The sequence below is a fragment of the Oncorhynchus masou genome, chromosome 17 (genome assembly GCF_036934945.1).
Source record: "Oncorhynchus masou masou isolate Uvic2021 chromosome 17, UVic_Omas_1.1, whole genome shotgun sequence".
Taxonomy (NCBI): Eukaryota; Metazoa; Chordata; class Actinopteri; order Salmoniformes; family Salmonidae; genus Oncorhynchus; species Oncorhynchus masou.
Genome location: NC_088228.1, coordinates 10,494 through 36,900, shown reverse-complemented (window position 1 = coordinate 36,900; position 26,407 = coordinate 10,494). Strand labels below are relative to the sequence as shown.

At 45.2% G+C, this 26,407-nt stretch overlaps 1 protein-coding gene across 3 annotated transcripts in view; it reads left to right on the top strand.

The window, feature by feature from the left end:
- LOC135558284 (deoxynucleoside triphosphate triphosphohydrolase SAMHD1-like) overlaps nt 1-25,863 on the top strand; it is a 31,950-nt gene extending 6,087 nt beyond the window's left edge. For 2 of the 3 annotated variants that reach the window (XM_064991999.1, XM_064992001.1), the window contains 13 exons: nt 442-602; nt 1,831-1,946; nt 2,035-2,105; nt 2,261-2,440; nt 2,863-2,963; nt 12,702-12,810; nt 12,946-13,037; nt 23,243-23,358; nt 23,622-23,761; nt 23,870-23,965; nt 24,088-24,192; nt 24,291-24,428; nt 24,609-25,863. In XM_064991999.1, the coding sequence (XP_064848071.1) occupies nt 442-602; nt 1,831-1,946; nt 2,035-2,105; nt 2,261-2,440; nt 2,863-2,963; nt 12,702-12,810; nt 12,946-13,037; nt 23,243-23,358; nt 23,622-23,761; nt 23,870-23,965; nt 24,088-24,192; nt 24,291-24,428; nt 24,609-24,764 (1,581 nt within the window). In that variant the 3' untranslated portion in view covers nt 24,765-25,863. The remainder of the gene's footprint in view (nt 1-441; nt 603-1,830; nt 1,947-2,034; nt 2,106-2,260; nt 2,441-2,862; nt 2,964-12,701; nt 12,811-12,945; nt 13,038-23,242; nt 23,359-23,621; nt 23,762-23,869; nt 23,966-24,087; nt 24,193-24,290; nt 24,429-24,608) is intronic. The other variant, XM_064992000.1, reaches the window with a different exon arrangement.
- Nucleotides 25,864-26,407: the final 544 nt, after the last annotated feature.

Below are 26,407 nucleotides of genomic sequence, written 5' to 3'. Positions count from 1 at the left end.
AAGCAATATGGCTCCACTGTCTTTTCTACTTACTTTATATCTGGTTTTAGTCCTTTAGGTTTACACTGAAAACATTTGACCCGGAAATGATTTAGCAAAAGGGGAAGCATTGACTTTGAGCTCACATTACGAGGCTGATGGACAGGGAGAGGTATAGATAGAGAACAATGCATGGGAGAGAAAATCACCTCAACCACATTGTACTTCATTTTTATTTTATTTATTTATTATTTTGAAAGAAGTAAAACACCCTGAGTAATAGCTGTTTTTTTTCCATGCTCTCTATTCCCTGTTTTATAATGTTTTTAAATTTTATTGCAAGAGTAATGACCCTACTCTAACCACGGCCACATAACTAGAGCTGCACCCTTTTCTATTCCAGAGAGGGAAAAATAGAGGAAGAGTAGTATCAACAATAAGATATATTATTGTCTCCTGTAGGTGTTTAATGACCCCATCCATGGCCATATAGAGATGCATCCTCTGCTGGTCCGTATCATCGACACCCCTCAGTTCCAGAGGCTCCGCCACATTAAGCAGCTGGGAGGAACATACTTTGTCTTCCCTGGAGCCTCCCACAACCGCTTCGAACACTCTATAGGGTATGTAGGAGTGTGTGTAAGTATGCACTAGCATAGAGTACAAGTGTGGGTGCCTGAGCACTTCATAGTTTAAAGGTGTGTGGGCATGACCTATATAGGGTGTGTACACCTTTTTAAATCCAAGATGTGGAGTGTACATGCGCAAATTGGCATTTAGTCTAAGTGGTTTTAGAGGCCCTACCCTGCATTCAAAGTGTGTGTGGTGTCAGGAAAATAACCTCACACTCAACGTCAGCAAAACAAAGGAGATGATCGTGGACTTCAGGAAACAGCAGAGGGAGCACCCCCCCTATCTACATCGACGGGACAATAGTGGAGAAGGTGGAACGTTTTTTTTTTATTCTTCGGCGTACACATCACGGACAAACTGAATTGGTCCACCCACACAGACAGCGTGGTGAAGAAGGTGCAACAGTGCCTCTTCAACCTCAGGAGGCTGAAGAAATTTGGCTTATCTCCAAAAACACTCACAAACATTTACAGATGCCCAATCGAGAGCATCGTGTCGGGCTGTATCACCGCAACTGCTTCGCCCACAACCGTAAGGCTCTCCAGAAGGTAGTGAGGTCTGCACAACGCATCACCAGGGGCAAACTACCTTCCCTCAAGGACACCTACACCACCCGATGTCACAGGAAGGCCATAAAGATCATCAAGGACAACAACCACCCGAGCCACTGCCTGTTCACCCTGCTATCATCCAGAAGGCGAGGTCAGTACAGGTGCATCAAAGCTGGGACCGAGAGACTGAAAAACAGCTTCTATCTCAAGGCCATCAGACTGTTAACCAGCCACCACTAACATTGAGTGGCTGCTGCCCTACATACCCTACATTACTCATCTCATATGTATATACTGTACTCTATACCATCTACTGCATCTTGCCTATGCCGCATGGCCATCGCTCATCCATATATTTATATGTACATATTCTTATTAATTCCTTTACACTTGTGTTTAAAAGGTAGTAGTTGTAAAATTGTTAGATTACTTGTTAGATATTACTGAATGGTCGGAACTAGAAGCACAAGCATTTTGCTACACTCGCATTAACATCTGTTAACCATGTGTATGTGACAAATAAGGTTTGATTTGATTTCAAAAGGCACAATAGAAACTGTCCTGGTTCTTTTTCAGCCCCTAGCCCCTTCTTTAAGCTCCCAGTTCCCAGTGGTTACCTAGCAGGTTTCCTGAGTTGTAAAATGGTTGTTGTGGTCGTGTGTTTCAGGGTGGGCTTCCTGGCAGGTTCGCTGGTCCAGGAGTTGAATGAGAGACAACCAGAGCTCTTCATCTCTCGTAGAGACATATTGTGTGTCCAGATCGCCGGTCTCTGTCACGACCTGGGTGAGTCTCACACACACACCACACACATATATACACACTTTTTTTTCAATCTTACTTTCTCATAAATGTGATATCTCTCACTCTCCAGGTCATGGTCCTTTCTCCCATATGTTTGATGGGATGTTCATCCCCAAAGTGCGCCCAGAATCTAAGTGGAATGTAAGACCTTTCTTTCCTCATCCTCTCTCGTTTCCTCCTTTTTTTGCTCTGTCTACATGTCTGTGCTGTTGTTTGTGTCAATATCTTCCTGTGTGTGCTCAAACATGTGCAGGTCACCTGTATTTGTGTGTACGCTCACGTTGTGTGTGTTACAGCACGAGGAGGCGTCCCTGGCCATGTTTGACCACCTGGTGTGTGAGAACGCCTTGGAGCCGGCGATGAAGGAGCATGGCCTGGTCCTTCCTGATGACCTGGTCTTCATCAAGGAGCAGATTGCTGGACCACAGAACACTGTCCTCCTCAGCCAGGGAGTAAGTCAGCCAGCCAGTGAGCCGGTTAGTCAGTCAATCAACCAATTTAAGAATCATGGAGGTGTGGGTTTGTTTCCCACTTCTGACACCAATGGTAACGGAGACCGCCCTAGTGGTGGAAGTTTCGGTGAAGAAGCCCAAACATGACGATAACAAATAGAAAATATATGTTGGGGGTAAACTGAATAAATCAACACCTGAAAGCCACTCTGCCCCTTGTTGCCTCCTCACTGAAACCTTCACCGCTAGGGCGGTAAACGTTACAATCATCAATCAACATTAATCAGTCAACAAACATCAATCAATATTACTTCATGAATATGATTTATTTATGCTTTCTAGCATTTCATTGTCTACGGGTTGAATTTAAACTAATTTGAACTAATTTGGAGTTTCATGCTCGGATGTCTGTCTGTAGTCTGAGTCTGTTCTTTTTCCCTCCACAGTGGCCATATAAGGGCCGACCAGAGGAGAAGTCCTTCCTCTATGAGATTGTGGCCAACAAAAGGAACGGCATCGATGTAGACAAGTGGGACTACTTCGCCAGGTGAGTCCCCCAGTTGGAGTTTATCCCTTTTAGAAACTATTACTGGAGTAAGCTATATTAGAGATCTAACAATACATAGGAACATTGGAGTATATTAGGAAAATAGTATGGGTAACTTTTCTTAAATAATCTTCAGGGCCTAAAATGAACACCTGCCAAATGCGGTATAGATTTTGGCATTGGCAGGTAAGATGTTTATTTCATCAGCCACGTTGGTGGGTGGTCAGGGCTCCACAGTGAGAGCATTTCACCTGAATAAAAAGTATGATCACATTTATAGCAAAATAAATGCTGCTGTTTTGTAGCCAAAGAACTACGAATCCTATATAGCCTATTCCACCTTGCGCTTCAACACTGTCTGGCTATAATGTGCGCATTTGAATAGCTGAGTGAAATATATATTTTCAGACGCGCTGCTCACAGGCATAAAACTATAAAAGTTGGTCTAATTTACTTGAAACTAAAGTCTACTGAAGTGAGACTTTGTCCTTGTGTTTCTTGTCTATTTACATTGTTTTGTTCACAAGCTAGGTTGTTTCTCTATGTTTGACTTTCAACTGCTAGGGAAGAGAAGACAAATCTTCTACTAGTCAGACTCAATCTCATAGGCACTAACATGACTCGAGTCATGCTACCACGGTAACCTCCCGCCCTTAAAGGGGCAGGTGAATTTTGTCTCATCTGTGATATTTTGGTTAAAAGATTCAGGTCACAAAAAAAATGAAATTAACTTGTTGACTTACCCCATCCCGGTAGCGGGATAATTGTCAATAGCAACGCTGAATAGCATAGCACAGTCAAATAATATTACTAAAAAATATTCATATTCATGAAATCACAAGTGCAATATTGCAAAACACAGCTTAGCCTTTTGTTAATCCCCCTGTCGTCTCAGATTTTGAAATTATACTTTACAGAGAAAGCAATCCAAGCGTTTGTGTAAGTTTATCGATCGCATGACAAAACATTAAGTACACTTAGTATCAGGTAGCTTGGTCACGAAAATCAGAAAAGCAAATTAATCGTTTACCTTTGATGATCTTCGGATGTTTTCACTCACGAGACTCCCAGTTACACAACAAATGTTCCTTTAGTTCCATAAAGATTATTTTTATATACCTCCGTTTGTTTGTCGCGTTATGTTCAGAAATCCACAACGCAGACAAAAATTCCAAATAATATCCATAATGTCCACAGAAACATGTCAAACGTTTTTTATAATCAATCCTCAGGTTGTTTTTAAAATATATATTCGATAATATATCAACTGGGAGTGTAGGTTTTTCAAAAGGACCGGGAGAAACAATGGCCTCTTTACTCTGTTACGTAAAACTCATTCTGAGAGCCCCCACCTATCCACTTACACAATGTGATCTCTCTTGCTAATTTTTCTAAATAAAAGCCTGAAACTATGTCTAAAGACTTAGGGAAGCCATAGAAAAAGGGATCTGGTTGATATTCCTTTAAATGGAGGATAGGCATGTATAGGAACAGAGAGGTTTCAAAATAAGAGGCACTTCCTGATTGGATTTTCCTCAGGTTTTCGCCTGCAATATCAGTTCTGTTATACTCACAGACAATATTTTGACAGTTTTGGAAACTTTAGAGTGTTTTCTATCCTAATCTGACAATTATATGCATATTCTAGTTTCTGGGGCTAAAAAATAGGCCGTTTCAAATGGGTACGTTTTTGCCAAAAACGAAAATACTGCCCACTACACGCAAACGGTTAAACAATATACCACATTGCTTCTTTCTAGTATTAAATTTCTTTTTTTTTCAGAAACATTACAAAGCATGCTCATCTGTTTTGTTGGTGTAATTGGTGTAATTTTAGCGGGAAAAAATATTTTTGCTGGTAAAAACGTTTTTTTGTCAAATGCACCAAATAGACTTTATAGTGAAATGCAAGCCCTTAACCAACAATGCTTTAAGAAGTTAAGACTTCATGTAATTTTTTTCTTAGGTAAAAAATAGTTAAGTAGAAAATAAAAGTAACCAATAAACAGCAGCAGTAAAATAACAAGCGAGGCTTTTTACAGGGGGTGCCGATACAGAGTCAATGTGTGGGGGCACCGGTTAGTCGAAGTAATTGAGGTATTATGTACATGTAGGTAGAGTTAAAGTGACTATGCATAGATTATAAATGGGGAGTAGCAGTGTAAAAGAGGGGTCTGGGTAGCCCTTTGATTAGCTGTTCAGGAGTCTTATGGCTTGGGGGGTAGAAGCTGTTTAGAAGCCTTTTGGACCTAGATTTGGCGCTCCGGTACCACTTGCCGTGCAGTAGCAGAGAGAACAGTCTATGACTAGGGTGGCTGGAGTCTTTGACCATTTGTAGGGCCTTCCTTTGGCACCGCCTGATATAGAGGTCCTGCATGGCAGGAAGCTTGGCCCCAGTGATGTACTGAACTGTACGCACAACCCTATGTAGCACCTTGCGGTCGGTGGCCGAGCAGTTGCCATACCAGGCAGTGATGCAACCAGTCAGGATGCTCTCGATGGTGCAGCTGTAGAACCTTTTGAGAATCTGGGGACCCATGCCAAATCTTCTCAGTCTCCTGCCTGCTTCACAACTGTCTTAGTGTGTTTAGACCATGATAGTTTGTTGGTGATGTTGACACCAAGGAACTTGAAGCTCTCAACCTGTTCCACTACAGCCCCGTCGATGAGAATGGGGACGTACCTGTTCCTCCTTTTCCTGTAGTCCACACTCATCTCCTTTGTCTTGATCACGTTGAGGAAAAGGTTGTTGTCCTGGCACCACACGGCCAGGTCTCTGACCTCCTCCCTATAGGCGGTCTCATCGTTGTTGGTGATCAGGCCTACCACTGGTGTCATCGGCAAACTTAATGATGGTGTTGGAGTCATGCTTGGCCACGCAGTCATGAGTGAACAGGGAGTACAGGAGGGGACTGAGCACGCACCCCTGAGGGGCCCCCGTGTTGAGGATCAGCGTGGCGAATGTGTTGTTCCTTACCACCTGACGGGGCGACCCGTCAGGAAGTCCAGGATCCAGTTGCAGAGGGATGTGTTTAGTCCCAGGGTCCTTAGCTTAGTGATGAACTTCGAGGGCACTATGGTGTTGAACGCTGAGCTGTAGTCAATGAATAGCATTCTCACATACATTACCCTTCAAAAGTTTGGGGTCACTTAAAACCTATTTTTTGTCCTTCAAAATAACATCAAATTGATCAGTGTAGACATTGTTAATGTTGTAAATGACTATTGTAGCTTGAAACAGCGGATTTTTTATGGAGTATCTACATAGGCGTACAGAGGCCCATTATCAGCAACAATCACTCCAGTGTTACAATAGCACGTTGTGTTAGCTAATCCAAGTTTATCATTTGAAAAGGCTAATTGATCATTAGAAAACCCTTTTGCAATTATATTAGCACAGCTGAAAACTGTTGTTCTGATTTAAAGAAGCAATAAAACTGGTCTTCTTTAGACTAGTTGAGTATCTGGAGTATCAGCATTTGTGGGTTTAATTACAGGTTCAAAATGGCCAGAAACAAAGAACTTTCTTCTGAAACTCATCAGTCTATTCTTGTTCTGAGAAATGAAGGCTATTCCATGCAAGAAATTGCCAAGAAACTGAAGATCTCATACAACGCTGTGTATTACACCCTTCACAGAACAGTGCAAACTGGCTCTATCCAGAATAGATAGAGGAGTGGGAGGCCCCGGTGCACAACTGAGCAAGAGAACAAGTACATTAGTGTCTCTTGTTTGAGAAACCGATGACTCACAAGTCCTCAACTGGCAGCTTCATTAAATATTACCTGCAAAACACCAGTCTCAACATCAACCGTTTCGGCCTGCTAACTGCTACCTTGTTTAGCCCCGGCCTACTAACTGTTAGCTTGTTAGCACAGGCCTGCTAACCGTCTGAATCGCCTCATCCCAAACACTCACTGGACCCATATTTACTCTCTTATCTCTTTCCGATTTTTGATTTGTTTATACCTTCCGGTAACCTGCCTCACCCAATGTGATACGGAATCGCTATTATTTTTAATTTTTAGAACACACTCAAGAACCTCCAGAAGCTAGCTAACTAGCTAACTAGCTAACTAGCTACAAGCTATTTAGTCATTGTTAGTTTTTTTAAAACCTGGATAACACTCACTAATCCAGCTTCCCTGCCCCCTGGACTCTGATCACTTGGCTACATAGCTGATGCACGCTGGACTGTCCATTAATCACGGTACCTCATTCTGCTTGTTTATGTTTTATCTGTCGGCCCCGTTGCCTAGTCAACGCCATTTTACCTGCTGTTGTTGTGCTAGCTGATTAGCTGTTGTTGTCTCACCTACTGTTTAAGCTAGCTTTCCCAATTCAACACCTGTGATTACTGTATGCCTCGCTGTATGTCTCTCTCAAATGTCAATATGCCTTTTATACTGTTGTTCAGGTTAGTTATCATTGTTTTAGTTCACAATGGAGCGCCTAGTTCCACTCTTCATAAACCTGATACCTCCTTTGTCCCACCTCCCACACATGCGGTCACCTCACCCATTACAACTAGCATGTCCAGAGATACAACCTCTCTCATCATCGCCCAGTGCCTGGGCTTACCTCCGCTGTACCCGCACCCCACCATACCCCTGTCTGCGCATTATGCCCTGAATATATTCTACCATGCCCAGAAACCTGCTCCTCTTATTCTCTGTCCCCAATACTCTAGGCGACCAGTTTTGATAGCCTTTAGCCGCACCCTCATACTACTCCTTCTCTGTTCCGCGGGTGATGTGGAGGTAAACCCAGGCCCTGCATGTCCCCAGGCACCCTCATTTGTTGACTTCTGTGATCGAAAAAGCCTTGGTTTCATGCATGTCAACATCAGAAGCCTCCTCCCTAAGTTTGTTTTACTCACCGCTTTAGCACACTCTGCTAACCCTGATGTCCTTGCCGTGTCTGAGTCCTGGCTCAGGAAGGCCACCAAAAATTTGGAGATTTCCATGCCCAACTATAACATCTTGCGTCAAGATAGAACTGCCAAAGGGGGAGGAGTTAGCCTGCAAAGTAATGTCATACTTTCCAGGTCCATACCCAAACAGTTCAAACTACTAATTTTGAAAATTACTCTCTCCAGAAATAAGTCTCTCACTTTTGCCGCCTGCTACCGACCCCCCTCAGCTCCCAGCTGTGCCCTGGACACCATTTGTGAATTGATCGCCCCCCATCTAGCTTCAGAGTTTGTTCTTTTAGGTGACCTAAACTGGGATATGCTTAACACCCCGGCAGTCCTACAATCTAAGCTAGATGCCCTCAATCTCACACAAATCATCAAGGAACCCACCAGGTACAACCCTAACTCTGTAAACAAGGGCACCCTCATAGACGTCATCCTGACCAACTGGCCCTCCAGATACACCTCCGCTGTCTTCAACCAGGATCTCAGCGATCACTGCCTCATTGCCTGTATCCGCTACGGAGCCGCAGTCAAACGACCACCCCTCATCACTGTCAAACGCTCCCTAAAACACTTCTGTGAGCAGGCCTTCCTAATCGACCTGGCCCGGGTATCCTGGAAGGACATTGACCTCATCCCGTCAGTTGAGGATGCCTGGTCATTCTTTAAAAGTAACTTCCTCACCATTTTAGATAAGCATGCTCCGTTCAAAAAATGCAGAACCAAGAACAGATACAGCCCTTGGTTCACTCCAGACCTGACTGCCCTCGACCAGCACAAAAACATCCTGTGGCGGACTGCAATAGCATCGAATAGTCCCCGCGATATGCAACTGTTCAGGGAAGTCAGGAACCAATACACGCAGTCAGTCAGAAAAGCTAAGGCCAGCTTCTTCAGGCAGAAGTTTGCATCCTGTAGCTCCAACTCCAAAAAGTTCTGGGACACTGTGAAGTCCATGGAGAACAAGAGCACCTCCTCCCAGCTGCCCACTGCACTGAGGCTAGGTAACACGGTCACCACCGATAAATCTATGATTATCGAAAACTTCAACAAGCATTTCTCAACGGCTGGCCATGCCTTCCGCCTGGCTACTCCAACCTCGGCCAACAGCTCCGCCTCCACCGCAGCTTCTCGCCCAAGCCATTCCAGGTTCTCCTTTACCCAAATCCAGATAGCAGATGTTCTGAAAGAGCTGCAAAACCTGGACCCGTACAAATCAGCTGGGCTTGACAATCTGTACCCTCTATTTCTGAAACTATCCGCCGCCATTGTCGCAACCCCTATTACCAGCATGTTCACCCTCTCTTTCATATCGTCTGAGATCCCCAAGGATTGGAAAGCTGCCGCAGTCATCCCCCTCTTCAAAGGGGGAGACACCCTGGACCCAAACTGTTACAGACCTATATCCATCCTGCCCTGCCTATCTAAGGTCTTCGAAAGCCAAGTCAACAAACAGGTCACTGACCATCTCGAATCCCACCGTACCTTCTCCGCTGTGCAAATCTGGTTTCCGAGCCGGTCACGGGTGCACCTCAGCCACACTCAAGGTACTCAATGATATCATAACCGCCATCGATAAAAGACAGTACTGTGCAGCCGTCTTCATCGACCTTACCAAGGCTTTCGACTCTGTCAATCACCATATTCTTATCGGCAGACTCAGGAGCCTCGGTTTTTCGGATGACTGCCTTGCCTGGTTCACCAATTACTTTGCAGACAGAGTTCAGTGTGTCAAATCGGAGGGCATGCTGTCCGGTCCTCTGGCAGTCTCTATGGGGGTGCCACAAGGTTCAATTCTCAGGCCGACTCTTTTCTCTGTATATATCAATGATGTTGCTCTTGCTGCGGGCGATTCCCTGATCCACCTCTACGCAGACGACACCATTCTATATACTTCCGGCCCGTCCTTGGACACTGTGCTATCTAACCTCCAAACGAGCTTCAATGCCATACAACACTCCTTCCGTGGCCTCCAACTGCTCTTAAACGCTAGTAAAACCAAATGCATGCTTTTCAACCGATCGCTGCCTGCACCCGCATGCCCGACGAGCATCACCACCCTGGACGGTTCCGACCTTGAATATGTGGACACCTATAAGTACCTAGGTGTCTGGCTAGACTGTAAACTCTCCTTCCAGATTCATATCAAACATCTCCAATCGAAAATCAAATCAAGAGTCGGCTTTCTATTCCGCAACAAAGCCTCCTTCACTCACGCCGCCAAACTTACCCTAGTAAAACTGACTATCCTACCGATCCTCGACTTCGGCGATGTCATCTACAAAATTGCCTCCAACACTCTACTCAGCAAACTGGATGCAGTTTATCACAGTGCCATCCGTTTTGTCACTAAAGCACCTTATACCACCCACCACTGCGACTTGTATGCTCTAGTCGGCTGGCCCTTGCTACATATTCGTCGCCAGTCCCACTGGCTCCAGGTCATCTACAAGTCCATGCTAGGTAAAGCTCCGCCTTATCTCAGTTCACTGGTCACGATGGCAACACCCATCCGTAGCACGCGCTCCAGCAGGTGTATCTCACTGATCATCCCTAAAGCCAACACCTCATTTGGTCGCCTTTCGTTCCAGTACTCTGCTGCCTGTGACTGGAACGAATTGCAAAAATCCCTGAAGTTGGAGACTTTTATCTCCCTCACCAACTTCAAACATGTGCTATCCGAGCAGCTAACCGATCGCTGCAGCTGTACATAGTCTATTGGTAAATAGCCCACCCATTTTCACCTACCTCATCCCCACACTGTTTTATTTATTCACTTTTCTGCTCTTTTGCACACCAGTATCTCTACCTGTACATGACCATCTGATCATTTATCACTCCAGTGCTAATCTGCAAAATTGTAATTATTCGCCTACCTCCTCATGCCTTTTGCACACAATGTATATAGACTCGCCTTTTTTTGTACTGTGTTATTGACTTGTTAATTGTTTACTCCATGTGTAACTCTGTGTTGTCTGTTCACACTGCTAAGCTTTATCTTGGCCAGGTCGCAGTTGCAAATGAGAACTTGTTCTCAACTAGCCTACCTGGTTAAATAAAGGTGAAATAAAATAAAAAACAGTGAAGAGGCGACTCCGGGACGCTGGCCTTCTAGGCAGAGTTGCAAAGAAAAAGCCATATGCACATTGCAAAGAAAAAGCCAATACACATTGCCTGTGAGCATCAGAGGTGAACCAGTTGCTTACACAGCTTGAGCAAGACATTCATCAGCATTTCTCTGACTACTTCCCTCCATTGAGTCAAATAAACTTCTGATTCCAGGAGGACCATGAGCTGTTGCTATTGATAAGGTGTCTGATTCATCATCTTCACCTCGAATTGTCAGAGGTTGCTTGTTGTGAGCGCTGAGGGAACTTTATGCACTTGGCCAGATGATTCTGCATCTTTGTTGCATTCTTCACATACTATTTGGCACAGTATTTGTAAATGTACACAGCTTGTCCTTCTACATGACCTACAGTGAAATGTCTCCACACATCAAATAGTGCCTGTGGCATTTTCCTGTAAAGATTAGAAAAAAATGAGTAAAGGAAACAACAAATACAATTCCATATACAGATAAATAGTTAAGTAGTTAGATTAAACAACTAATTTGTCAGGTACATTTTTTAAAATGAAACCTGTATGAAAACAGGTGAATTAACACTCCTCAGTTAGCAGGGTCCTTGGCTAGACAGTGTAGTAGTGTGGGCTCAATAGCATCTCATTAGTGTGCAAGATCTTGAGAATCAGCTGTACATGTGATGGAAGAATGCACTGTGCATGCAGAGGGTTGCAATTCCATTGAAATGGGGATAGTTTAACAAAAAATATGCCACAAGACCTAGAATTGCCTAATGTGTATCCCATACAAAAGGTTAACTGTTATAAGAACTTTTTTTTTTATGAAAAAAAAATCCCAAATTCCCGGGCTTAACTTCCAATGGAAAATTTCTGGGAAAGTTTCCGACCCTTGCAACCCTAGTCTCTACACCATTTCACATTTTGCTACATTAGACCGAATCCTGGTGGTGAGTCACATATATGTTCTTCTTCACTTCATCTAACCTGACCTCTGCCCAAATTGCTCACTCTTCTCTAACTCACGGCTGTCATGATCACTTGTACCAGACTGTGTCTCTTCTCCTCCCATAGGATCTCTGATGGCTAACAATATCATATCCTAACAGAATGTAAACCTTAAACGTTCCCCTCTCTCCCTCAGTGACATGAATAATAAGTATATTTCATATCTAAAAGTCAGATTTCATCGAAATCTTCCATAAATCCCCCTTGTGACAGGAAATGGACGCTTGTTGTGTGCAACAGGGAGTAGCAATTGAATGGAAGCTTCACACAAGAAATGGGTTAAATTAAAATGGGTTAAAAATTAAATGGGTTAAAATCTTGCTGGAAGTGACAGGGTTGGTGTAGGGATGTGTCAAAATGCAGAATTTTAGCACTTAAGCAAGCCTTTATTCATATAAAATCTGATTAATTGAATTCTCCATGTCGTCTATATTAAAGGGCACTTCATTTAATATAACAGGCTTTAAAATTCCAATATTGACGCACAAAGACACTCATTTTGTGGAACTACCATTTCATTGTAGAGCAAAGGAAATGCATAAACATTTACATTTTGTTTAGTGAGATCCTTTTTTTTTTACTTAAATGACAACAGGAACATTGAAAATTAATCTGATTTTATTTATAAAAAGTGAAAACATTTTAACATAATGGATACATCAAAAACAGTATGGCAGGTAAAGGAAAACCCAGACAACCAACAGAGACTCCCTCACTTTCTCACCCCACAGGGACTGCTTCCACCTCGGTATCCAAAATAACTTTGACTACCGTCGCTTTCTCAAGTTTGCCCGTGTGTGTGAGGTGGACGGGAAGAAGCACATCTGCACCCGAGACAAGGTAAATGCTTCTGCTTGGCCCTCAGTTACACCTCCTATTCATTCCCTTCATTTATGTTTTCATTCAACTTTTGGTAAAGTAGTTAGGGAGTAGCCTAGTTTAGTGGTGATATCCATGTGTGTTGTCCACATACAGGAAGTGGGTAATCTGTATGACATGTTCCACACACGCAACTGCCTGCATAGAAGGGCCTACCAGCACAAGGTGGGAAACATCATAGAGACAATGTAAGTACTCTCACCTCAACAGGTGTTTAATACTGGTAACTGCCAAGATAGAGGAAACACCAACATAGTATCTTAATAGCGTGTTGGGCCGCTACGAGCCAGAACAGCTTCAATGCACCTTGGCATAGTTTCTAAGTGTCTGGAAGTCAATTGGAGGGATGCGACACCATTCTTCCACAATAAATTCTATCATTTGTTGTTTTGTTGATTGTGGTAGAATCTCCCATAAGTGTTCAATTGGGTTGAGATCTGGTGACTGAGACTGCCATGGCATATGGTTTACATCGTGTTCATGCTCATCAAACCATTCAGTGACCACTCATGCCCTGTGTGTGGGGGCATTTGTATTTATTATGGATCCAAGGCGGCGGCTACTCTTCCTGGGGTCCGGCAAAATTAAGGCAGTAATACAATTTAAAAAAGATTACAATACATTCGTTACAGAATTTACAACACACAAAGTGTGCCCTTAGAACTTTACCCCACTACCACATATATCTACAACGAAAACATCCATGTGTATGTGTGTGTACGTTATCATGCCTGTTTATGCATGTGTATGTGCCTATGTTTGTGTTACTTCAGTCCTCGCTGTTCCATAAGGTGTGTTTTTATCTGCTTTTTAAATCTAATTTTACTGCTTGCATCAGTCACCTGATGTGGAATAGAGTTCCATGTAGTCACGGCTCTATGTAGTACTCCTCCCATAGTCTGTTCTGAACTTAGGGACTATGAAGGGACCTCTGGTGGCATGTCTTGTGGGGTATGCATGGGTGTCTGAGCTGTGTGCTAGTATTTTAAACAGACAGCTTGGTACCTTCAGCTTGTCAGCACCTCTTACAAAAACAGGTAATGAGGAAGTCAATCTCTCTTCCATGAGAGATTGACATGCATGTAATTGATGTTAGCTCTGTGTACATCTAAGGGCCAGCCGTGCTGCCCTGTTCTGAGCCAACTGCAATTTTCTCAAGTCCCTCTTTGTGGCACCTGACCACACGACTGAACAGTAGTCCAGGTGCGACAAAACCAGGGGATACCTAGTCAGTTGTACAACTGAATGCATTCAACCGAAATGTGTCTTCCACATTTAACTCAACCCCCTGTGAATCGGTGAGGTGCGGGGGGCTGTTTTTTCAATCTTTATTAACAGCATGCCACTGGCTTTACTCCAAGCCTAATCCTAACCCTTTAACGACATGCCACTGGCTTTGAGTAAAACCAGTGTGTTTGTTAGTGGTGTAGGCATGTCATTAGTAAAGATTGAAAAAACAGCTAAGATATATTTTGAGTAGAGCAGCGTTTGGGTTTCGTCCAGCTTTGTTCTATGGTGCTTAAATAAATGCAGTAGTTCTTAACCAGTGACTGCCTCCTGCCTACTCCTCTCTACACCAGTAACAAACACACTGGTTTTACTCAAAGCCAGTGGCATGTCGTTAGTAAAGATTCAAAAAAGTTAGAGGCCTAGACAGCTGCCTTGTGGAATTCCTGATTCTACCTGGATTATATTTGAGATGTTTCCATTAAAGAACACCCTCTGTGTTCTGTTAGACAGGTAACTCTTTATCCACAATATAGCAGGGGGTGTAAAGCCATAACACACGTTTTTGCAGCAGCAGACTATGATCAACAATGTCAAAAGCTGAACTATATAATTGTATCATCAATTTTTATCAGCCAATCATCAGTCATTTGTGTAAGTGCTGTGCTTGTTGAGTGTCCTTCTCTATAAGCATGCCGAAAGTCTGTTGTCAATTTGTTTACTGTGAAATAGCATTGTATGTTGTCAAACACTATTTTTCCAGAAGTTTACTAAGGTTTGGTAACCGGCTGATTGGTGGGCTATTTGAGCCAGTAAAGGGAGCTTTACTATACTTGAGTAGTGGAATGACTTTAGCTTCCCTATAGGCCTGACGGCACACACTTTCTAGTAGGCTTAAATTGACGATGTGGCAACATCATCCACTATTATCCACAGTAATCTTCCATCCAAGTTGTCAGACCTCAGTGGCTTGTCATTGTTGATAGACAACAGTACTTTTTTCACCTCTTCCACATTTTCATAAATTGTCAGATATACTTGGATGTGTAGTGTCAGCGTTTGTTGCTGGTATGTCATCCCTAAGTTTGCTAATCTTGCCAATGAGAAAGAAATTAAAGTAGTTGGCAATATCAGTTGCTTTTGTGATAAATGAGCGATCTTATTCAATGAATGATGAAGCTGAGTTGGCATTGTTATCCTATGGGGACATAGTCGTGGTTGCCAAAATAATGGCCTGCCCAGCATGTTTGTTGCTTAATTAACTCAATGCCATACAACTCTCCTTCCGTGGCCTCCAATTGCTCTTAAATACAAGTAAAACTAAATGCATGCTCTTCAACCAATCGCTACCCGCTCCTACCCGCCTGTCCAACATCACTACTCTGGACGGCTCTGATTTAGAATACGTGGACAACTACAAATACTTAGGTGTCTGGTTAGACTGTAAACTCTCCTTCCAGACCCATATCAAATATCTCCAATCCAAAGTTAAATCTAGAATTGGCTTCCTATTTCGCAACAAAGCATCCTTCACTCATGCTGCCAAACATACCCTTGTAAAACTGACCATCCTACCAATCCTCGACTTTGGCGATGTCATTTACAAAATAGCCTCCAATACCCTACTCAACAAATTGGATGCAGTCTATCACAGTGCAATCCGTTTTGTCACCAACGCCCCATATACTACCCACCATTGCGACCTGTACGCACTCGTTGGCTGGCCCTCGCTTCATACTCGTCGCCAAACCCACTGGCTCCATGTCATCTACATGACCCTGCTAGGTAAAGTCCCCCCTTATCTCAGCTCGCTGGTCACCATAGCATCTCCCACCTGTAGCACACGCTCCAGCAGGTATATCTCTCGTCACCCCCAAAACCAATTCTTTCTTTGGCCGCCTCTCCTTCCAGTTCTCTGCTGCCAATGACTGGAACGAACTACAAAAATATCTGAAACTGGAAACACTTATCTTCCTCACTAGCTTTAAGCACCAACTGTCAGAGCAGCTCACAGATTACTGCACCTGTACATAGCCCACCTATATTTTAGCCCTAACAACTACCTCTTTCCCTACTGTATTTAATTAATTTATTTATTTTGCTCCTTTGCACCCCCTTATTTTTATTTCTACTTTGCACATTCTTCCATTGCAAATCTACCATTCCAGTGTTTTACTTGCTATATTGTATTTACTTTGCCACCATGGCCTTTTTTTGCCTTTACCTCCCTTATCTCACCTCATTTGCTCACATCGTATATAGACTTGTTTATACTGTATTATTGACTGTATGTTTGTTTTACTCCATGTGAAACTCTGTGTCGTTGTATGTGTCGAACTGCTTTGCTTTATCCTGGCCAGGTCGCAATTGTAAATGAGAACTTGTTCTCATCTTGCCTACCTGGTTAAATAAAGGTGAAATAAAAAATAAATAAATTATGGCCCCCTCCCAAGCTTCATTATGGCCCTCCCTCATGTCTCATTATGCCCCCACCCCTCCCTCATGTCTCATTATGCCCCCCCCCCTCCCTCATGTCTCATTATGCCGCCCCCTCCCTCATGTCTCATTATGGCCCCCTCCCTCATGTCTCATTATGCCCCCCCCTCCCTCATGTCTCATTATGCCCCCCCTCCCTCATGTCTCATTATGGCCCCCTCCCTCATGTCTCATTATGCCCCCCCTCCCTCATGTCTCATTATGCCCCCCCCTCCCTCATGTCTCATTATGCGCCCCTCCTCCCTCTTGTCTCATTATGCCTACCTCATGTCTCATTATGCCCCCCTCCCTCATGTCTCATGTCTCATTATGGCCCCCCTTCCCTCATGTCTCATGTCTCATTATGCCCCCCCTCCCTCATGTCTCATTATGCCCCCCCCTCCCTCATGTCTCATTATGGCCTCCCCCTCCCTCATGTCTCATTATGCCTCCCCCTCCCTCATGTCTCATTATTGCCTCCCCCTCCCTCATGTCTCATTATCATCAAATTTATTTATATAGCCCTTCGTACGTCAGCTGATATCTCAAAGTGCTGTACAGAAACCCAGCCTAAAACCCCAAACAGCAAGCAATGCAGGTGTAGAAGCATGGTGGTTAGGAAAAACGCCCTAGAAAGGCCGAAACCTAGAGAGGAACCAGGCTATGTGGGGTGGCCAGTCCTCTTCTGGCTGTGCCGGGTGGAGATTATAACAGAACATGGGCAAGATGTTCAAATGTTCATAAATGACCAGCATGGTCAAATAATAATAATCACAGGCAGAACAGTTGAAACTGGAGCAGCAGCACAGCCAGGTGGACTGGGGACAGCAAGGAGTCATCATGTCAGGTAGTCCTGAGGCATGGTCCTTGGGCTCAGGTCCTCCGAGAAAGAGAGAAAGAAAGAAAGAAAGAAAGAGAGAAAGAAAGAGAGAAAGAAAGAGAGAAAGAAAGCATACAGTGCCTTGCGAAAGTATTCGGCCCCCTTGAACTTTGCGACCTTTTGCCACATTTCAGGCTTCAAACATAAAGATATAAAACTGTATTTTTTTGTGAAGAATCAACAACAAGTGGGACACAATCATGAAGTGGAACGACATTCATTGGATATTTCAAACTTTTTTAACAAATCAAAAACTGAAAAATTGGGCGTGCAAAATTATTTCAGTGCACCAAACTCTCTCCAGAAGTTCAGTGAGGATCTCTGAATGATCCAATGTTGACCTAAATAACTAATGATGATAAATACAATCCACCTGTGTGTAATCAAGTCTCCGTATAAATGCACCTGCACTGTGATAGTCTCAGAGGTCCGTTAAAAGCGCAGAGAGCATCATGAAGAACAAGGAACACACCAGGCAGGTCCGAGACACTGTTGTGAAGAAGTTTAAAGCCGGATTTGGATACAAAAAGATTTCCCAAGCTTTAAACATCCCAAGGAGCACTGTGCAAGCGATAATATTGAAATGGAAGGAGTATCAGACCACTGCAAATCTACCAAGACCTGGCCGTCCCTCTAAACTTTCAGCTCATACAAGGAGAAGACTGATCAGAGATGCAGCCAAGAGGCCCATGATCACTCTGGATGAACTGCAGAGATCTACAGCTGAGGTGGGAGACTGTCCATAGGACAACAATCAGTCGTATATTGCACAAATCTGGCCTTTATGGAAGAGTGGCAAGAAGAAAGCCATTTCTTAAAGATATCCATAAAAAGTGTTGTTTAAAGTTTGCCACAAGCCACCTGGGAGACACACCAAACATGTGGAAGAAGGTGCTCTGGTCAGATGAAACCAAAATTGAACTTTTTGGCAAAAATGCAAAACGTTATGTTTGGCGTAAAAGCAACACAGCTCATCACCCTGAACACACCATACCCACTGTCAAACATGGTGGTGGCAGCATCATGGTTTGGGCCTGTTTTTCTTCAGCAGGGACAGGGAAGATGGTTACAATTGATGGGAAGATGGATGGAGCCAAATACAGGACCATTCTGGAAGAAAACCTGATGGAGTCTGCAAAAGACCTGAGACTGGGACGGAGATTTGTCTTCCAACAAGACAATGATCCAAAACATAAAGCAAAATCTACAATGGAATGGTTCAAAAATAAACATATTCAGGTGTTAGAATGGCCAAGTCAAAGTCCAGACCTGAATCCAATCGAGAATCTGTGGAAAGAACTGAAAACTGCTGTTCACAAATGCTCTCCATCCAACCTCACTAAGCTCGAGCTGTTTTGCAAGGAGAAATTGGAAAAAATTTCAGTCTCTCGATGTGCAAAACTGATAGACATACCCCAAGCGACTTACAGCTGTAATCGCAGCAAAAGGTGGCGCTACAAAGTATTAACTTAAGGGGGCTGAATAATTTTGCACGCCCAATTTTTCAGTTTTTGATTTGTTAAAAAAGTTTGAAATATCCAATAAATGTCGTTCCACTTCATGATTGTGTCCCACTTGTTGTTCATTCTTCACAAAAAAATACAGTTTTATATCTTTATGTTTGAAGCCTGACATGTGGCAAAAGGTCGCAAAGTTCAAGGGGGACGAATACTTTCGCAAGGCATTGTACTTAAATTCACACAGGACACCGGATAGGACATCAGAAGTACTCCAGATATAACAAACTGACCCTAGCCCCCGACACATAAACTACTGCAGCATAAATACTGGAGGCTGAGACAGGAGGGGTCAGGAGACACTGTGGCCCCATCCGAGGACACCCCCGGACAGGGCCAAACAGGAAGTATATAACCCACCCACTTTGCCAAAGCACAGCCCCCACACCACTAGAGGGATATCTTCAACCACCAACTTACCATCCTGAGACAAGGCTGAGTATAGCCCACAAAGATCTCTGCCACGGCACAACCCAAGGGGGGGCGCCAACCCAGACATTATACACCCCCCTCCCTCATGTCTCATTATGCCCCCCCCTCTCATGTCTCATTATGGCCCCCTCCCTCATGTCTCATTATGCCCCCCCTCCCTCATGTCTCATTATGCCCCCCCCTCATGTCTCATTATGGCCCCCTCCCTCATGTCTCTTTATGGCCTCCTCCATCATGTCTCATTATGGCCCCCTCCCTCATGTCTCATTATGCCCCCCCCTCATGTCTCATTATGGCCTCCCCCTCCCTCATGTCTCTTTATGGCCTCCTCCCTCATGTCTCATTATGGCCCCCCCTCTCATGTCTCATTATGGCCCCCTCCCTCATGTCTCATTATGGCTCCCCCTCCCTCATGTCTCATTATGCTCCCTCCCTCATGTCTCATTATGCTCCCCCTCATGTCTCATTATGGCCCCCCTCCCTCATGTCTCATTATGCCCCCCCCCCTCTCATGTCTCATTATGCCCCCCTCCCTCATGTCTCATTATTGCCCCCCCCTCCCTCATTTCTCATTATTGCCCCCCCCTCCCTCATGTCTCATTATTGCCCCCCCCCTCCCTCATGTCTCATTATGCCCCCCCCTCCCTCATGTCTCATTATGCCCCCCCCTCCCTCATGTCTCATTATGGCCCCCCCCCTCCCTCATGTCTCATTATGCCCCCCCCCCCCCTCCCTCATGTCTCATTATGCCCCCCTTCCCTCATGTCTCATTATGCCCCCCCCCTCATGTCTCATTATGGCTCCCCCCTCATGTCTCATTATGGCTCCCCCTCTCATGTCTCATTATGGCCTCCCCCTCCCTCATGTCTCATTACGCCCCCCCCTCCCTCATGTCTCATTATGCCCCCCCCCTCCCTCATGTCTCATTATGCCCCCCCCTCACTCATGTCTCATTATGCCCCCCCCCTCCCTCATGTCTCATTATGCCCCCCCCCCTCCCTCATGTCTCATTATGCCCCCTCCCTCATGTCTCTTTATGGCCTCCTCCCTCATGTCTCATTATGGCCCCCCCTCTCATGTCTCATTATGCCCCCCCCTCATGTCTCATTATGGCCCCCTCCCTCATGTCTCTTTATGGCCTCCTCCCTCATGTCTCATTATGGCCCCCCTCCCTCATGTCTCATTATGCCCCCCCCCCTCATGTCTCATTATGGCCTCCCCCTCCCTCATGTCTCTTTATGGCCCCCCTCTCATGTCTCATTATGGCCCCCTCCCTCATGTCTCATTATGGCTCCCCCTCCCTCATGTCTCATTATGCTCCCTCCCTCATGTCTCATTATGCTCCCCCTCATGTCTCATTATGGCCCCCCTCCCTCATGTCTCATTATGGCCCCCCCCCCTCTCATGTCTCATTATGGCCCCCCCCCTCTCATGTCTCATTATGCCCCCCCTCTCATGTCTCATTTTGCCACCCCCTTCCCTCATGTCTCATTATGCCCCGCCTTCCCTCATGTCTCATTATGCCCCCCCTCCCTCATGTCTCATTATGCCCCCCCTCCCTCATGTCTCATTATGGCTCCCCCTCCCTCATGTCTCATTATGCCCCCCCTCCCTCATGTCTCATTATGCCCCCCTCCCTCATGTCTCATTATTGCCCCCCTCCCTCATGTCTCATTATTGCCCCCCCTCCCTCATGTCTCATTATTGCCCCCCCCCTCCCTCATGTCTCATTATGCCCCCCCTCCCTCATGTCTCATTATGCCCCCCCCCTCCCTCATGTCTCATTATGCCCCCCCCCTCCCTCATGTCTCATTATGGCCCCCCCCTCCCTCATGTCTCATTATGGCCCCCCCCCTCCCTCATGTCTCATTATGCCCCCCCCCTTCCCTCATGTCTCATTATGCCCCCCCCCCTTCCCTCATGTCTCATTATTGCCCCCCCTTCCCTCATGTCTCATTATTGCCCCCCCTCCCTCATGTCTCATTATTGCCCCCCCCTCCCTCATGTCTCATTATTGCCCCCTCCCTCCCTCATGTCTCATTATTGCCCCCCCTCCCTCATGTCTCATTATGCCCCCCCTAATGTCTCATTATGCCCCCCCCCTCCCTCATGTCTCATTATGCCCCCCCCTCCCTCATGTCTCATTATGCCCCCCCTTCCCTCATGTCTCATTATGCCCCCCCCCCCCCTTCCCTCATGTCTCATTATGCCCCCCCCCCTTCCCTCATGTCTCATTATGCCCCCCCCTCATGTCTCATTATGGCTCCCCCCTCTCATGTCTCATTATGGCCTCCCCCTCCCTCATGTCTCATTACGCCCCCCCTCCCTCATGTCTCATTATGCCCCCCCCCTCACTCATGTCTCATTATGCCCCCCCTCACTCATGTCTCATTATGCCCCCCCCCCCTCCCTCATGTCTCATTATGCCCCCCCCTCCCTCATGTCTCTTTATGGCCTCCTCCCTCATGTCTCATTATGCCCCCCCCTCTCATGTCTCATTATGGCCCCCTCCCTCATGTCTCTTTATGGCCTCCTCCCTCATGTCTCATTATGGCCTCCCCCTCCCTCATGTCTCTTTATGGCCTCCTCCCTCATGTCTCATTATGGCCCCCCCCTCTCATGTCTCATTATGGCCCCCTCCCTCATGTCTCATTATGGCTCCCCCTCCCTCATGTCTCATTATGGCTCCCCCTCCCTCATGTCTCATTATGCTCCCTCCCTCATGTCTCATTATGCTCCCCCTCATGTCTCATTATGGCCCCCCTCCCTCATGTCTCATTATGGCCCCCCCTCTCATGTCTCATTATGGCCCCCCTCTCATGTCTCATTATGCCCCCCCCTCTCATGTCTCATTATGCCACCCCCTTCCCTCATGTCTCATTATGCCCCCCCGCCTTCCCTCATGTCTCATTATGCCCCCCCCCCCTCCCTCATGTCTCATTATGCCCCCCCTCCCTCATGTCTCATTATGGCTCCCCCCTCATGTCTCATTATGGCTCCCCCCTCTCATGTCTCATTATGGCTCCCCCTCTCATGTCTCATTATGGCCTCCCCCTCCCTCATGTCTCATTATGCCCCCTCCCTCATGTCTCATTATGCCCCCCTCCCTCATGTCTCATTATGCCCCCCCCCCCCTCACTCATGTCTCATTATTGCCCCCCCCCTCACTCATGTCTCATTATTGCCCCCCCCTCCCTCATGTCTCATTATTGCCCCCCCTCCCTCATGTCTCATTATTGCCCCCTCCCTCCCTCATGTCTCATTATTGCCCCCCCCTCCCTCATGTCTCATTATTGCCCCCCCCTCCCTCATGTCTCATTATGCCCCCCCCTCCCTCATGTCTCATTATGCCCCCCCCCCCCTCCCTCATGTCTCATTATGCCCCCCCCCTCCCTCATGTCTCATTATGCCCCCCCTTCCCTCATGTCTCATTATGGCCTCCCCCTCCCTCATGTCTCATTATGCCCCCCCTCCCTCATGTCTCATTATGCCCCCCCCCTCCCTCATGTCTCATTATGCCCCCCTCCCTCATGTCTCATTATGCCCCCCCCTTCCCTCATGTCTCATTATGGCCTCCCCCTCCCTCATGTCTCATTATGGCTATTTTGAAGAATCTCAAATATAAAATATATTTTGATTTGTTTAACATGTCTTAATGTTGATGTCTTCATTATCATTCTACAAAGTAGAATACAAAGGAAAAACCCTGGAATGAGTAGGTGTCCAATCTTTCCCCTGGTACTGTATATCTGTGTTATTTCCTATATTTTATACATTCATACAGGTTCTCAGAAATAGATTTTTTTCTGCTGTATTTTATATGTTCAAAATTAGATGTTATATTGTCTTGTCTTTTTTTCAGGATCACAGAGGCCTTTTTAAAGGCAGACCCCCACATCCAGATACAAGGTTCAGGGGGAAAGATGTTCACCATCTCCACAGCAATAGACAACATGGAGGCCTACACTAAACTCACAGGTCCGTTCAACCCCATAGAAATATAAAGTGTAGAATGGCTCTGGTCTGTTCTACTTACTCTCAAACCTCTGGTTGTCTGGGTTTTATGCCAGGCGTCAAGGCTGTCCAAACAGGCTGGGTTTTCCATACCTGTTTTTTTTTGTGTGGCACATTGCTGTCCATACAATTACTGCTGTGTTTGGGTTGCATGATTACCTCTCATCTTCCCACACTCCTTATCACCTTGTCTCTCCCCTCTCCCTCTCTCCTCCTTTCCCCTGTAGACCATGTGTTTGAGCAGATTCTGTACTCGTCATCCTCTGAGCTGGCTGAGGCCAGAGAGATCCTCCAAAACATCACCTGCAGACGCCTCTACAAGTGTGTGGGACAGACTCAGGCTGAGAAGCGAATGGAGGTTTCACAGGTGTGTGTGCGTGTGTTTGGAGAGAGGATATCCTTCCATGGCATACTAGCGGAGCTTTCTACGAGATTCATATTATGTACCTCTCACCCTCGTCTTCTCTTCCCCCAGGAAAAGCTCCTGGACTGGGCAGGCTGTGTGGCGAGGTCCAGGCCTCAGAATGACCTTCAAAATGTTACTCTGCAGCCAGGGGACTTTGTTGTCAATGTGAGTGTCCAGTCTTTTCACCTCAATCAGGGAACTGATTGAAAACAGTTACCAGTTGTTCTGTTGAACATAGGTATCTCTTTGTAAGTCCATCTCTCCCCCTCTCTCTTTCTCTCTATCAGATCATCAACATGGACTGGGGTATGAAGGAGAAGAACCCCATCGACAAAGTGCGCTTCTACTGTAAGAACGACCCAACCAAAGCTTACCGGATCCGCAAGGACCAGGTCACTACTTCAATTACATATTTTTATTTTTTATTTTTTATTATCTAATCATTTTTGGAGCTTGGAAACATGATATAAGGAAATTGTTGTTCCTGTAGGTGTCCAAGCTGCTGCCAGAACGGTTTGCTGAGCAGCTTATCAGGGTCTACTGTAAGAAGACCGATGAGAGGACCATGGAGGCAGCTAAGAAGAACTTTGTCCAGTGGTGCATGGATATGAACTTCTCCAAACCTCAGGTCAGGAGGCCTCTCGCTTTCATTTATATATCATTTTATCTCAAGTTGTTAGCGTTTTTACGTTGACAGTGCAAGGCTAAGCCAGCTAGCTATCAATATTTTACCTGCACAACACACAGTATTTTCCCTGTTTAAAATTTACACTGGTATCCCTGTGTGTTTGTGATCACATTTATTTAGGATGGAGATGTGATTGCACCAGAGCTCACCCCTCTTAAGGCAAGCTGGGCACACAACAATGACAGTGATGATAATGATGAAGAGGATAGCCAGGGAGGAAGAGGCTGGGCTGCAGTCAATGGTGGACAAGAGAAGGCAAAGACCAGACTCTTTTAAGAGGAAGATGAGAAACGAGAGAGTATCCTTCTTTTTATGGCAGTGGTTACCAATCATGGTCTTTGAGGGCCACAGGGTATGCAAGGTTTTGTTCCAACCCAGCACTAACACACCTAGTTCAGCTAATCTATGTCATTAAGATGAACTGACTAGCTGAATCAGGTGTGTTCATGATGGGTTGTAACAAAAGCCTGCACACCCTGTTCCTCCCTAGGACCATGGGTTGGTGACCACCACCTCAAGAAAATGTGAGTCATACTTTCAGAAGCGTTCGCTTTAATCAGGGTTCTGTTCACTATGATTCAGTTTTTCCAGGGATTAGATCATGTAGTTTATTTTTAAATGTACTTTTTATGGTTTATTTCAAGCATACATTTTAGGTTTGGATATCTTAACGTCATGCTATTTCATGGTAAGAGAAGTGTGGGAGTATGTGAGTATACATACCTGTTCTCCCAGGCTATGCATGTTGATGTATGCCACTATCAGACATGGATCTTTCCTATAGCCAAGCAACAACTATTACATATTTATCCATCCTGGTGAAAGTTAGTCTTTGGACAATCATGCTGCTTTACCTTGTAATACTCCCAAAGCTGAATGTGTACTTATCCTTGGTGTTATATTTGATCCACATGCAAACAAACAGGTAGCCATTGTTTGTGTTTCAGGGCATTGTCTTTCTTTTATGCATGGTTTCTACGCTGTTTTAGTTTTTACATACCCACCTACCATAGTTAGCCTGGTCATGCATACCTACAGTATGTAGGCAAAAGTAGGAGTTGACTAAAGCACATACAGATCAGGGTACAATATAACTTAATTATCTTCTGAAAAGCCACCACTTTAACTGACAAACAATGTTAAGTTATCATATTATCTTTGTTTTCATCCATGTACCAGATAGCTACTGAGGCAAGTAGGTAAGCAGCTATCTGTCTAGTGTTTGGTATCATTTGGGAGTCTCGTTGTTATCTTCATTTAAACAATGTTTACCCTAAAGTCTGCCTCGAGATGAGCCCACAGCTGTTGATCAGCCATGTTTGTTGATTTAAGTTATGCACTTTGTTTTAAATAAAGAATATAATTTTGAATGAAAGACTAATTGGGGGGAGAGTCTCACCATTTGAAGGGTTTTGTAATACAGAATGTAACTAATCACATCTGCGAAATTACAACCCTCTTTTCTGCCTGGCTGTCTCTGTTCTGTTTCCTTACAACTTTGTGTAGAAGACAGCTCTGGGGGGGGGGGGTCTATGGTAAACTGCTTGAGTCGTTCACGTTAGGATGGAGTGCATAGTATAACTTGTTGTGAGGGGGTCAGTGCTATCCGGGTTCCTTGGGACTTTCCTACCCTAAACCTTAACCCCTCACCTTAACCCTTACCTTAACAATGCTGCTCGTTCTATATGCCTATTTGGAAGTTGATAACTTGGTAGCCTATAGACAGAATAATCTTCTCTTTTCAGCAGGATCCATTTGCTTTCCAACCTGCGATTGTATTTTAAATATAGTGAAGCCCTGTTGTAGCTGCATCACTGACAGATTTTCTGCATGTTCCCAACTTGTAGGCATGCCTTGTGATTGGGCTACACGTAATCCACAGCTGTTTTTTTAAATAAGCTCTTGATCCTCTGTGGCTA